A 12892-nucleotide genomic window follows, 5' to 3' on the forward strand; every position below is an offset into this window, starting at 1 on the left:
TAAACTCCTCTCCCAAACATACACACCCCTTCCTACATGCAGTTTTCTTATATGAAGCATTTTCTCCTATTTTCCAGAGGACTACATACTAGAGTGAAGATTGAGTTATTCTATAGAGAGATTAGCATCATGTTATTTAACAAAAACAATGAAAAAAAAAAAAGCAGATGGGTTCTACTTTACTGACATCTTCAGGCAAAGACTCATCATTATCAGACAAATCTTGCTAACTACAATATGGTCACACTGGTTCCCTCCAAGGTCTTTTCCAACACATCTGTCAAAGTCTGTGACATGTTGGCAGGTAGAAAGGGTAGAGTTATTAGAGATCCAAAATGCACTGGGGAAAGGTGATGAGAGCCAATACTTAGCACAGTGTACCTTGCAAAAAAGAAGTACTTAATAAATGCTTTGTGAAATGAGTTAAAAATAGGTTCTACAGGAGGCATAAGAGAATGAAACCAGATATTTGTTTTATCTTCATCTGCCTGTGGATTGGAAACATTCTTTCTCCTAATTTTAATTTCCATTACTAACACATTATTTGGGACTAGACAAAAAACAAAGGTTCCATAAATATGTCTAAAATATTTCATAAACTATAAGACACTTTATAAACTTAGCCATTTGCTTAGGATGAAGAACAAAGTAACAGCAATAACATCATTCCTCTTCCTAAGCAAGTGACTAAGTTTCTATCCAAAGCAGATTAATTAAACACTCCAGAATTTGAGATAACTACTCTACCAACTCTGACTAAAGCCAAAACATAATGAAAATGACAAGAGGGTGAAAACCAAGACCACAGTTGTTTAAAAGCAGCAATTTTATTGGCAATTTTTTTTTTCTGCCCAATCCCAAGATGCTACTATCCCCATCCCCAACATGACTCCTCTCATTTTTGAAAACTAGAATTAATATCAATAGAATGCAATTCTTGGTTGTGCCCCAACTCCTTCATTTCTCTAACTTTACCCAGAAGCGGCTCCTTGGAGCCCCATTCTTATAGAAAAAGGAAAAATAGGAAAGGAAAAAAAGACTAACAGGAAAAAAAATGGTAGTTATTGGCCACAAAGTTCAATCCCAACTTTCTAAACAAACCAATAAAAACCTCCAAAATAAGGTCAGTAACACAACAGACGTGCATTTACATCATGAATTGTTTTGAAAGTGTGTACACCTTCATGGACTCAGACCAGGTCTTCCCATCCAAGAGAAAGCCCCTGTTCTCCAGTCCCTGTCCCTCTGACCTATTACAATAGTAATAAATAACCATGAGGCCACAGGCAGCTCTGGTGTCTGACCTGCCCCTTTGCCCATTGCTACCGCCGTGAAGCCAGTTCCATCTCATAGCCCTCTGTCTTCATGTCATTGAGCCCCAGTTCCTCATTCTGGTCAAATGTGCGTTTGTAGCGCTCTACCTTCATCTCTGGGTCCTCCTCAGGGGCATACACGTTCTGACAGACAGAGAAAAGTCATCAGTGACTGGGCACTTTTAACAGGTTCTTTTCCCCTCTACCTCTAAGTCCTCACCCCTCAGGAATTCAAGAGTTGCTATGTAAGGAATCCATTTCCTAGGTTGAGTCCAACCAGAGATCTCAGCAGCCTCAGGGTAAAGATGGAATGGCATCATCCAGCCCTGAGTTTTAATATCAGGAAGTAGGTGAGGCTCAACTATGGCAACCTCCCAACTCCTTTCATTTTCTTTCCTCTCTACTGGCAAAACCTTTCTTGTTCACGTAGTAAGGTGTGAGATGAGAATAAAATTCAGACCGTGCACAGGAGCATCAGTAACCTTAAATTATTCCTTTCTCTTAGATCCTTGAATAGCAGAATTATATCCTCCTCAATCCTCATATACTCTGCTGAGAGTGAATAAGATTAGCATGCCATCTGTGAAAGGCTGCTGATCAACGGACTAGATCTTCCCTCCAAGGTCATAGGCAGATGGAGGGAAAATGCCATACAAATGATTCTTTGTACCTTGCTTACTCACAATATTGCCCAAATGAGTTCAATTCATTTTAAGAGCTAATTCTAAGAGGACAGCCCAACCTTCATTGCACTATTACCCTAAAATAACATCCTTGTATTTCTTGAAAAAGGCTTGTCAAGTGCCAAACATAAAGAGCCTAATGCCAAACCCAGGCAAAACATACCTGTAAGTAGCTGTTTCCTGCTGGATCGTCCAGAATAAAATGAGCTTTCATTCTACCCTCTATAATCTAACAGCAGCAGAGAGGCAACAGCAACAAAAAAATAAGAAATATAAGTATTAATTTTTTTCTCTTGTAGTTTCTGGAAGCAGGGACAATTATAATCACTGTCACTGCTATAAATAAGATGGAGCTGAGCTAAGCCAGCATGTGACCCTTTACATTTCTCAATCCAGCAAGATATGTAAGGGAATGATCTTACTATGGCCCCTTACCTCATCCAGCTTCTGGTTAAATTCCTCCAACTTTTCTGTGCGATCAGGGTTGGAGCTGTCACCCAGTGTGAAGGGGTTCCTGGTCACCTGTAATGGTAGAAACTTGAAAGTTCAGGCTCCCAAATTGTTAGTGAAGCAGCTTGGTTAGGGCTGAGAGGATTTTCCAAAAAGTCTGACTCATTCTCTGACCATCCTATTTTTTTGTTCTGTTTTACTAGATTAAAAAAGAGCTCATTTTAAAAGTCTGCAGAACTTGAATTAAAATTAAAAATTAAAAAATTATAAAAAATATTATTAAAAATCAGGAGAGGAGGCAATGGAGTAAAGAATGGAACGATAGGCCAAGTCAGGAAGGACTGGGCTCAAATTCTATCTCAAGACACTTTCTGGCTGTGTGATCTCGTCAAGTCACTTAACCTCGGTTTCTCTCAGTTTAGCTATTTATAAAATAAGGGGGCCAGACTCAATATCATAATGGTTCAAATTGATTCTGGAGCAGCAAAGCTGACAAATGGTTGGGATGGGGGAGGATAAGGGGAATTTTCCACCAAAATACCAGCACCCTTAAAGGCAGTAAGTAGCACCTCTGGGAGTTCTCAGCCCACAGATGCTAAAGGAGTCGGACAACTGATCAGAAAAATACAAGGGATTCTTTGCTGGCATTGCACTCCATTGCCCAAACATCATTCTAGGTCAAAATTCTGAGCAAAGAGGTGTTTTAAGACATCAGCTCTTGCAGCCAGAAAGGAGCAAGGAGACTGGTCACAATTCCAGAGCATAGAATGAGTGCTTGTGATCACTCACAACAGAGTAGGAGCCTTAATCTCAGTTTCAAAGCAGAAAAAAGCAGTGTGTGATGCAAAAAAATTGTGAAAATCAAAAGTGATAAAAGCACAAAAAATATTGATGAAAAGAATACTTTTCAAAAATATAATTAGCTAAATTATAAAGAAAAACAAAAAATCTACTGAAGACAACTCTTTAAAAAGAATTGGCCAAATGGAAAAAGTAGTACAAAAACTCACTGAAGAAAATAATTCTTTAAAAATTAGAATTGGGCAACTGGAAACTAATGATTGCATAAGACCTCAAGAAACATCAAAACAAAATTAAAAGAATTAAAAAAAAAAAAGAAAATATAAAATATCTAATTGGAAAAAAAACTGACCAAAAAAACAGATCAAGGACAAATATTTTTTTCTTTCTTTTGTTTTTTCTGAAACAATTGGGATTAACTGACTTGCCCGGAATCACACAACTAGGAAGTGTTAAATGTCTAAGACCAGATTTGAATTCAGATCCTCCTGACTTCAGGGTTGGTGTCTACTGCAGCACCTACCTGCCCCCCAGGACAAATAATTTAAGAATTGTTAAGACTATCTGAGAGCTATGATCAAACCAAAGAGCCTAAATACAACATGTTTCAAAAAATTACAAAGGAAAACTGCCCTAATTATCCTAGAAGCAAGGGGGAAAAAAAATTTGAAAGAATCCACCAATTATCCTCTTGAAAAAGATCCTAAAATGAAAAGTGTCAAGAATATTTTAGCCAAATTCCAGATCTCCTAGGCCAAAGAGAAAATACTACAAGCAGCCAGAAAGAAACAATTCAAATATCGTGGATTTATTAGCCAGAATTTAGCAGCTTCCATTCTAAAGGATCAAAGAATTCAGAATAGGGTATTCCAGAAAGCAAAAGAGCTGGAACTACAACCAAGAATCATCTACCAAGCAAAACAAAAAAAAATTGTTATTTAATGAAATAGAGGACTTTCAAGTACTCCTGATGAAAATACAAGTGCTGAAATAGAAAAATCTGATTTTCAAATACAAACTTCAAAAGAAGTAGAGAAAGGTAAATATGAAAAAATCATAAATTCAATAAGGTTAAACTGTTTACATAGCTATACAGAAAAGATGATACTTATAACTCCCTTGACTTTGATTTGTATAACATAAAACAAGTAAATTAATTTGGCAAGAACTGTTATTTTTAATTAGTATTCACATGACCTATCCATAAGCAATTGATATTGTCCTATTTAGATATGACATTATTTTATGAAGTGTTTTGTATTTGTGTTCAGTGGCTCCTGAAATGATATAATGTGAAATGAGCAGAACCAGAAGAACACGGTATATTAAAGTAGCACAAATATATGATCATCAACTGTGAATGACTTGGCTATTCTCAGCAATAAGGGGAACCAAGATAATTTCAAAGGACTTATTAATGAAAAATGCTATCAACCTCAAGAGAAAGAACTGACGAGAATCTGAATGAAGATTGAGGCATACTTCTTTTACTTTATTTTTCTTGGATTTGGGGGGATTTTTTGGAGGCCCTGTGCTTTCTTTTGCAACATGACTAATATACACATATATTTTGCATGACTTCATATGTATAATCTATGTCAAATTGCTTTGCTTCTCAATGTGGATGAGAGGGAAAAGGAGAGAATTTGGAACTCAAATTTTTAAAAATATTTAAGATGTTTTGTATGTAATTCAGAAAAATAAAATAAAAAAGATAACAAAAATTTAAAAAACAAACAGAAAAAGATGCCAAGTTAAAAAAAAAAAATCACATAATGGAATGTGTGCCTGTACGAATTTAGAGCAAAAGAGAACTAAAAACAATATATACAATGATGGCAAATAGCAATGAAAAGGAAAAAATAATAAAAAACCAACAAAGGTCTGGAGAAGAGAATAAATATGTGCAAGAAGGCTCACACAGCAGAGATGTAGGGGGAACTACTGGGACAGTGTATTATTTATATTTTCAAAGAAAACTTCTATTTCAAATAATTTAACATATAAATTTTAATTATTTTTCTTTATCACAAGGAAAGGTTCAATTTGGATAAGGGAGGAGAATAACTGATATTAAGATGAAAGTAAAAGAAGAGGGGGAGTATGTGTGTGTGTATATAGAAATATGACTATGATATTAAAACAAAAGCCATCAAGGAGGACATGTGTATAAGCCTAATCTCAAATTATGCTCAGAGTAAAGGAATTCCTGAATAGGGGAAAATATTCTGATCTCCAGTGCTTCTCTCAGTCCAAGTGCTGGGCTAAAGCCTATATGACTTACCAGATCACATATATCTTTCAGCAGTCCTTCCAAGGTGGTAAACTTGCCTCCAAGGGCACCCATGCCTAGCTCAAATTCCAGTTCTGGTATTTCCACACTGCATGTCTCAGACTATAGGATAAGAGAAGAAATGGAACCTTAAACTAAGAACAGGGATAGAAAAGCTGAATATCTCTGTGTTGACAATGAAAACATTCTACAAATAATCTAGCAGCAACAGTTTGAGGTCAATCTCAAATATTCCAATCTCTTCCAATCCATGGCAAAGATTACAGACCTAAATAAATGGAGTGTAGGGACATACAGAAGCAAATATACTCTCATAATTACAGTATCTACACCACCAGGCATTTTTGAAGGGTAGAAAGGAAAAGAAAGGCCTACAAATTATATAGATCCCTTTTGCCCTCACCAGGCTCTTAAAATTACTTTATTTCCTATAACCCCAAAGATAATATACTTTTAAAAAGTTTTTTTCTCTTCAAAAACAGGGAAAGAGGTTGCTCCTACAACCCTAAGGAGAGGAAAATATTCCTGAAGCTTCACTAGCAAATAGATTAAAAAGAAGATTCAATGTTATGATCAGGCCTACCTTTAGTATATCCCTGGTCATGTCTGAGGGATCCGTGATTTGAAGGGTGATCCTGGTGCCCAAGGGCTCTACTGCTCCACCTGACTTTACCTACACACCAAATTCAGTCAATAAAGAGAAGGGGTTTGCAAACCAGAATTGAAAGGGGGTACTTGTGAATCAAGGATTTTCCCCAAAAGAAGCTTATGTTAAGAGAAAAGGTTATGAACTAAATCCAACCCGTTCCTTTCAAAATTCCCAGGAACAGGAGAGAGACCAAGCATACACTAAGAGATAAATAGGTAAATTTTAATTAGAAATAGAGGCTGTTACACTGTACCAATTAAAACTGGGGGTGGTAAAAGAGTAGACCATATATACTCCCCAAAAAGAGATAACATCTTTCCCCTAAGAAGGAAGGATCAACCAAAGGAAATGTTAGGCTTTCAGATCTAACCAAGCATCCTTGAATTCAGCTTGCTTGTAACTATCCCCTTAAAGAACCACCCCCATCTCTGTTAAAGATCTAGAAAAGAGAAACAGTCCAAATAGTCCCTTCAGAAAATATTTATCTAATAAAAATAAATAAAAAAATAAAATTCCAAAAGAAAAAAAAGAAAAAGAAAAAGAAAATATTTATCTAGTCTTTCCCTTATAAGGGCAGGGGGTCCAATTCAAAGCCTACCTCATTAGTCCGATGCCCACAGTTCTCACAATTTGTCGCCATGATGATAACTTCTTTAAAGTGGGGGATTTCTGGAAAAGAGGGTTAAGGAAATCTGCCTTCTGTATAGTAAGATCATCCTCCCAAAAGGCTAATAGTAAAGACAAAGTCAATTGTCATGTGTTGGATCAAGTTACCTAAAGAAGTTAATTCACAAAGCAAGACTCTGGGCAGTTGTAATTGTCCAGAGTGTATTTCACGTCAGGTAAGGTTTCCAAACCACACTGACTCATAAGATGTCAGAGAAGGAAAAAAGCCACAGGAAAAATAAACCGAGAGAAAGAGTCAATGACTCCATTTCCTCTCTGAACACAATGGCCAGGATCAATACAACACATGTTTTTTTTCAGATACATCTTCTCTGGCCTCTAAGTGGTTTCTTCCATCTCCCAAACAGAGGAACTCATGACTCCACAAAAGATACGCACTAATTTCATGTTGGTAGTGGCAGGAGCATTGCACTCGGGGCAATTTGTGTTGAACTGTAACACCTGGCACAAGATAAAAACAAAAAGTGAGTTTCCCAGGCAGAGGATACTCATAACAAAGACATTATTGAACAAGATGGATCACCTATAGCCCAAGAAAGCCAGCAAAAACCTAAGGAGGTTCAGTCCAGCCCATTCATAATCCTATTCCTATGCACCTGTCCAATGGGGCTCAATTTGACTCACTTCGTTCCTGAGATCTTCCACAGGGTCAGTGGACTTCTCTTCTGGCTCTTCAATCTGGAAAAGAAATGCAATTACATCTTATTAACATTTTATCCACTTAGAAAAAGGAAAAAGACTCTATGTTTAACAGAGATGCTTTGGAACACTATTTGTGATCTTATATGACTTTAATCATTCACCCTCCTCCCAACAAATCTTAGCAAATAAAATCAAATGCATACAATTTTTGAAACAGGACATGTAGAGGATAATTAGACAGTATTAATAAGAGTACAGGTATCCCAAACAATTTTTTGTTTAAGGTAGCTCCTCACTATTCACCTTGAGCCCTAGCATGTCCACCTGCTGAGGAGTCCTGATGTAGTGTGTGATCACCAGAGCATCATCTTTCCGAGGAGCATAAGGATTTTCCACAAAGCTGTTCCCTGAGGGATCATCAATAATCTATCATTTGGAAAATAAAGACAATAAGTTCAAGAAAAAAATGTTTTAGATTTCACAATCCACCATCATAGAAAAAAAAAGGGGGAACCATTCTTTCCAGCCTCTCAAGGGTAAGATTAAGTATAGGGTCCTAGTAACCTCTGTTCAGGATAACAATATTACTCACAAAAGTGAATGGGGAATCCACTCGCTTCAGCTGCTTCAACTTGGCAATAAACTCATCAATTTTCTCAGCCATGGTTTCTCCTTTTGCCTATCATGAATATAGAGATAAGAGACTCTGTTGTCTCAGTACCTAGCTCCATGAGGTACGCATTTTAGGTAAGAACCTTTCAAAAGAGTAGCTTAATAAAAGAAAAATATCTAGCAAAACTGCTAAAAAAAATATTAAGAGAAAGCCTAGAGATTAAAATTTAAATCCAGTACTGACTTTAAAGGGTCTTGCTCTAATAATCAAATCAATTCAGCAAACATTAGACATTGATTCTACAAAGACAAAAATAAATTTCTAGTTTCAAAAAATTTACATTCTCTTCTGTATATAACTTGTATTCAGAGAAGATATAAATTAATAAGAGAGAGAAGGGGAGTGGAAGGAAAGATAAATCAAGGGTTTCTCAGAGAAAGTAGTATTTAAGCTTCACTGAATGAGTTTCACTCAATTCCAACACTGAATCAGGGACTGTTTTTATGAACAGGACATTAAATATCGCAGAGCTGTGACTGACACATAAGAACTAGTCCTCAAGTTTACTGAAATCTGATACTCTAAAGCATACCCTTCGGGCTGGTTGATCCTGTTCCAAACCAGAGATGGCACGACTAATTAATCCTTCAACAGTGGTCAGAGCTGATGAAAAACATCAAAGGAGGAAATGTCAGCCACCTTGGATTTCATCCCCCACCTAAACATTCATTCATTAACAAAGTTCAATGCTGACCACAGAAAGAACTGACAATATACTAAGAAAAAATTGATGTATATATCCTTTGTTTGGGATAGTCCCATACACTCAGACTTACCTCCTTTTTGGCTGAAAGCAGGAATCTCAAAGTCTAACTCTGGGATCCTTGCTGTGGCACAATCTGTTTTTACCACCTCTCGATTCATGTCCTGAGCAGAAAGACAAGGTCATAGACTGTCACTAACAGCAACATTGCCTCTTCCCCCAGACCCAAAGATGGGGAGCTAAACCTTGATTCCTACAGTTTTCATTTCAATCAATATGACTCACAGTTTCAGAAGTCAAGAGAATTTAGCAGAGAATGGAATGATCTAATACAGTGGACACTTAGCTGTGGAGATGGTGGTATAGTCAGGGTATATTGTCAAAGGCCTTTCTAGAATAAATAATGCTCAGCATAAACACCTGCCCTCCCTTCCCACCTTACCTCAGGAACCCTGACAGACAAGGTATAGCGTACACCCTGTTCCTGGATCCTGCCTGCAGACTGAATCTCTGTGTTGGACCAGCCACAATGTTCACAGGAGAAAGAGCTCACAATGATCTCTTTGAAGAAGGGAATCTTGGTTAGCAGAAGGCGAGTCATTCCCTAGATGGATCAAATCCCAGACAAAAAACAGTGAGGCTCCTTCCCCAAATTTCCTATCCCCTCATATCTCCAGACTGGACCCCCAGGAGGAGTCCTCAGGATCATTTCCCACCTCACTCCCCACTGTCTTCTAAAATTCCTACTTTCTTACCTATCTTAAAAACAAGCATTTAAACCCTACCATTCCCTTGAGCTATGCAAAAGTCATAGGGGGGAAAAAAGGTCTCCAATCATCAATTCTACCCATGTGTCTCTTTTCAACCCCTTGCATCTGGCTTGTGACTCCAAAAGTCTGAAACTTCTCTCCAAAATTCTTTTTTCTGCTAAATCTAATGGTCCCTTCTTATTGCTCATCTATCCTGAACTGTCTGCAATATCTGAACTTATTAACAACCACATCTTTTATAGACTCTCCCCTGCTTGTCCAGTTTTTCCTTTTCAGATTATCTGCCCCTAACTTGGCAGGACACTAATCTCTAACCCAGTGGTTATCAAACTTTTGTTTTCATTATCTTTTTCCTATTAAAAATTATTGAGGATCTCTCCAAAGCGGTTTTATTTATCTGGATTATATTTATAGACATTTACCATATTGGAAATAAAAACTATTTTTAAATGTGTAGACCTTATAAAAGGGTTTCGGAGATCCCCAGGATTCTCTAGACCATACTTTGAGAGCCACTGCTCTAACCTGTTTCCTCATCTGTAAAATGAAAAGGAGAGAAGTAAGTCTGGATCTCCAAACTTCTGTCCTAGGCCCCCTTCACTCATTGAACATTCCTTCTCAGTCATCTTGCTGGCTCTCACGGATTTAACTACAACCCCGTTGCAGATGACTCCCAATCCATGTTTTCAGCCCTCATCTCTCTCCTGAACTCCAGTCCAGAATCTCCATCTCCACACCTCAAATCTGATCAACAAATGCTGTATGTTAAAAATCAAACCCATTCTCTTTCCCAATAAAGGCACTCCTCTCTTCCAGTTTGGGAGTTATCTTTCATCCTCAACTCTTTTCTCTCACCACACACATTCCTCACGTCTAGTTGTGTTACTCTTCTCAATTCTGTCTCCACAACACTTCACATCCTTTCCTTTCTTCACCCACACTACAAATACCCTAGTTTTTAGGTCTCCATATCCTCTTGCCCAGACTGTTAAAATATCCTCTTAATTGGCCTTCATGTCTTTAAGTTTTATCTCTCCAATCCATACACCGTACAACTGAAAAATGAATATGCTTAAAGCACAGATCAAACTATATCACTTTCCAAGAAGCTCCAAGATTCTACAATCTTTAAACTAGGGTTCCCAGTTATCTCCCCCTCCCCCCCAAAAAAGTACCTAAGATTTTATTATGGATAGATTTCAGGAGGTACATGAAACTGAATGGGAAGAAAGCCTCCAATTTGAAATTAAGCATTTCCTTCAATTATGACAATAAGCAACAAAACATTCTAGTATGACCAGTACGTGTGACTGTCACCAATAAAAGTCACAAATATTTTCACATCCCATTACATTGTCTCAGATCCCAAAATAATGTTGATGCCAGTAACTACTTCAAAATTACTGGTTATCCCAACCTATTATATTGACTGAAGTCTTCCTATTCACAAACTGTGTTTCCTTTGTGGTCCCACACATTTTAGGTTGGGTATTTAAAACCTTTGTTCTGAGGAGTCCACTGATTTCATGAGTGTCAAAGAAAACCTGACACAAAACATTAAAAACCTTTACTCTGCAATAAAATGCAAATTCCTCTGTTAGGAATTTTGAGCTCCTCAACATCTGTGTGGAGACCATCTTTCCATCATTCTCCCTCAAACACAGTTTTCGCCAGGCAAACTCATCCCCTCCGAGTCTTAAGCATTCCTGGCTCCCCTCTCCCGAGCCGCTTCCTGAAGGAAGAAGCCGTTCCAGACGCCCCTGGTTGGGAGTGTTCCCCTCCCCCACGAAAGCTTTTGAACTTGTTTGACAGAACCCAGTGTTTACACGGAAAGGTTTTATTTCCTTAGCTGTCACCGCACGTGGCACACGCGGCAAGCGCTTAATAAATGCACCTACGGCTGTTCCCTTCTATCAACACCCAGACCCTCGGCTACTACAAAGGCAGTCCCGGCGCGTACGAAGGAGTCTGGCCTATCGAAGTGTGGCCCCGGACCCCCGGCCGCCCCCAGCCCTTGGCCTTACGTTGCCATAACAATTCATGCACAGGGACTCGATCTCCGTAGGCTGTTGCTCCTCATCCTCAGCGCTGATGGGATGGAACAGATTCCCGGAAGTGAGGGCGGGGCCCCCGGGAGGCCCGGAGGTGGCGGCTGTTGCGGACCCCGGCCCTACCCCGGCCGCGACCCCAGGATCCAGCGCCCGGAGAGCCGACATCGCCACCACGTTAGTCCCAGCCACCTCCGCTTCCGGCTTCCGCTCTGTAGACGCGGCCACACCTCCCTTTCATAGAAACTTCCGGCGTGTGAAGATTATTGCCCCGTCTTAAAGGGCCCGCTGGAATATAAAAGCGTTTGGAGAGGCGGGAGAAAATACGCATATCCGCCGGAAGTGCCTGAGAAAAGCATACATCTGCCGGAAGTGCCTGAGAAAAGCCTACATCTGCCGGAAGTGCCTGTAAAGAACCGGTAAGGAAAGAAGGGAGGAGCTAATGGTAGCTCCGCCCATGCTGCGTCGAGATCTAGGCATTTCCCCTCCCACCCAGTTTTTCTAGGGTTCTATTCGACTGTTCTTTGGCGTCTTAGTCCCACCACCACTTCCAAGTTAAAGTGAGAGTCCTCCTTTCTTCGTGAATCCTTCCTTCCAGATTTTCCGGAGGCTGCCTTTGCCCCGAAGCCCCAGGCCCCGGCAACATTTTCCCGGGCCTCCCCTGTGCCCCCCGGGGAGAGTGGCCGGAGGGAGAACCAGCCTCTCTTTCACGGCCGGCCGCAGCTTCTCCTCAGCCACTCCCCTCTCCTTCTTGGTTTTCCCGTCTGACTTCAGGCCTCCAGCCATAATTGAGTCCCCTGGCCGAGAGTCTTCTGCTGCTTCCCCGTTTAGGCTGTTACCTTCAATGCCTCTAGGCATTACTACAGTGAAGAGAAGTGTGGATATGAAATTAGGAAGAGCCGACTTCAAATGCTATTAACTGTGTTACCCTGGCCAAGCCACTTAACTCCTTAGAGTTACCAACTTCCAAGAGTCACCGTGAAGTTCAAAGACTCCCTGCTTCCTTTCACCTTGGATTGTTTTTGTTTTTGTTTTTGTTTTAATTTTATTTTATTTAATAATTACTTTATATTGACAGAACCCATGCAGGGTAATTTTTTTACAACATTATCCCTTGCACTCGCTTCTGTTCCGATTTTTCCCCTCCCTCCCTCCACCCCCTCCCCTAGATGGCAAGCAG

At 39.5% G+C, this 12892-nt stretch overlaps 1 protein-coding gene across 1 annotated transcript; it reads right to left on the reverse strand.

Annotated features, from left to right (window-relative positions):
* Positions 1 to 808: 808 nt before the first annotated feature.
* On the reverse strand, positions 809 to 11932 carry ZPR1 (ZPR1 zinc finger). Its single transcript, XM_051987023.1, has 14 exons — positions 11689 to 11932; positions 9337 to 9498; positions 8968 to 9058; positions 8724 to 8794; positions 8111 to 8197; positions 7822 to 7944; positions 7501 to 7554; positions 7251 to 7317; positions 6788 to 6858; positions 6124 to 6213; positions 5532 to 5642; positions 2432 to 2518; positions 2160 to 2225; positions 809 to 1457 (listed from the first exon to the last, which is right to left on the reverse strand). The coding sequence occupies exons 1-14, from the start codon at positions 11878 to 11880 to the stop codon at positions 1323 to 1325; spliced, it is 1407 nt and encodes a 468-aa protein (XP_051842983.1). The 5' UTR covers positions 11881 to 11932; the 3' UTR covers positions 809 to 1322.
* Between the last annotated feature and the right edge of the window lie 960 nt (positions 11933 to 12892).

Source organism: Antechinus flavipes, chromosome 3, assembly GCF_016432865.1.
Source record: "Antechinus flavipes isolate AdamAnt ecotype Samford, QLD, Australia chromosome 3, AdamAnt_v2, whole genome shotgun sequence".
In the NCBI taxonomy this organism is placed as follows: Eukaryota; Metazoa; Chordata; class Mammalia; order Dasyuromorphia; family Dasyuridae; genus Antechinus; species Antechinus flavipes.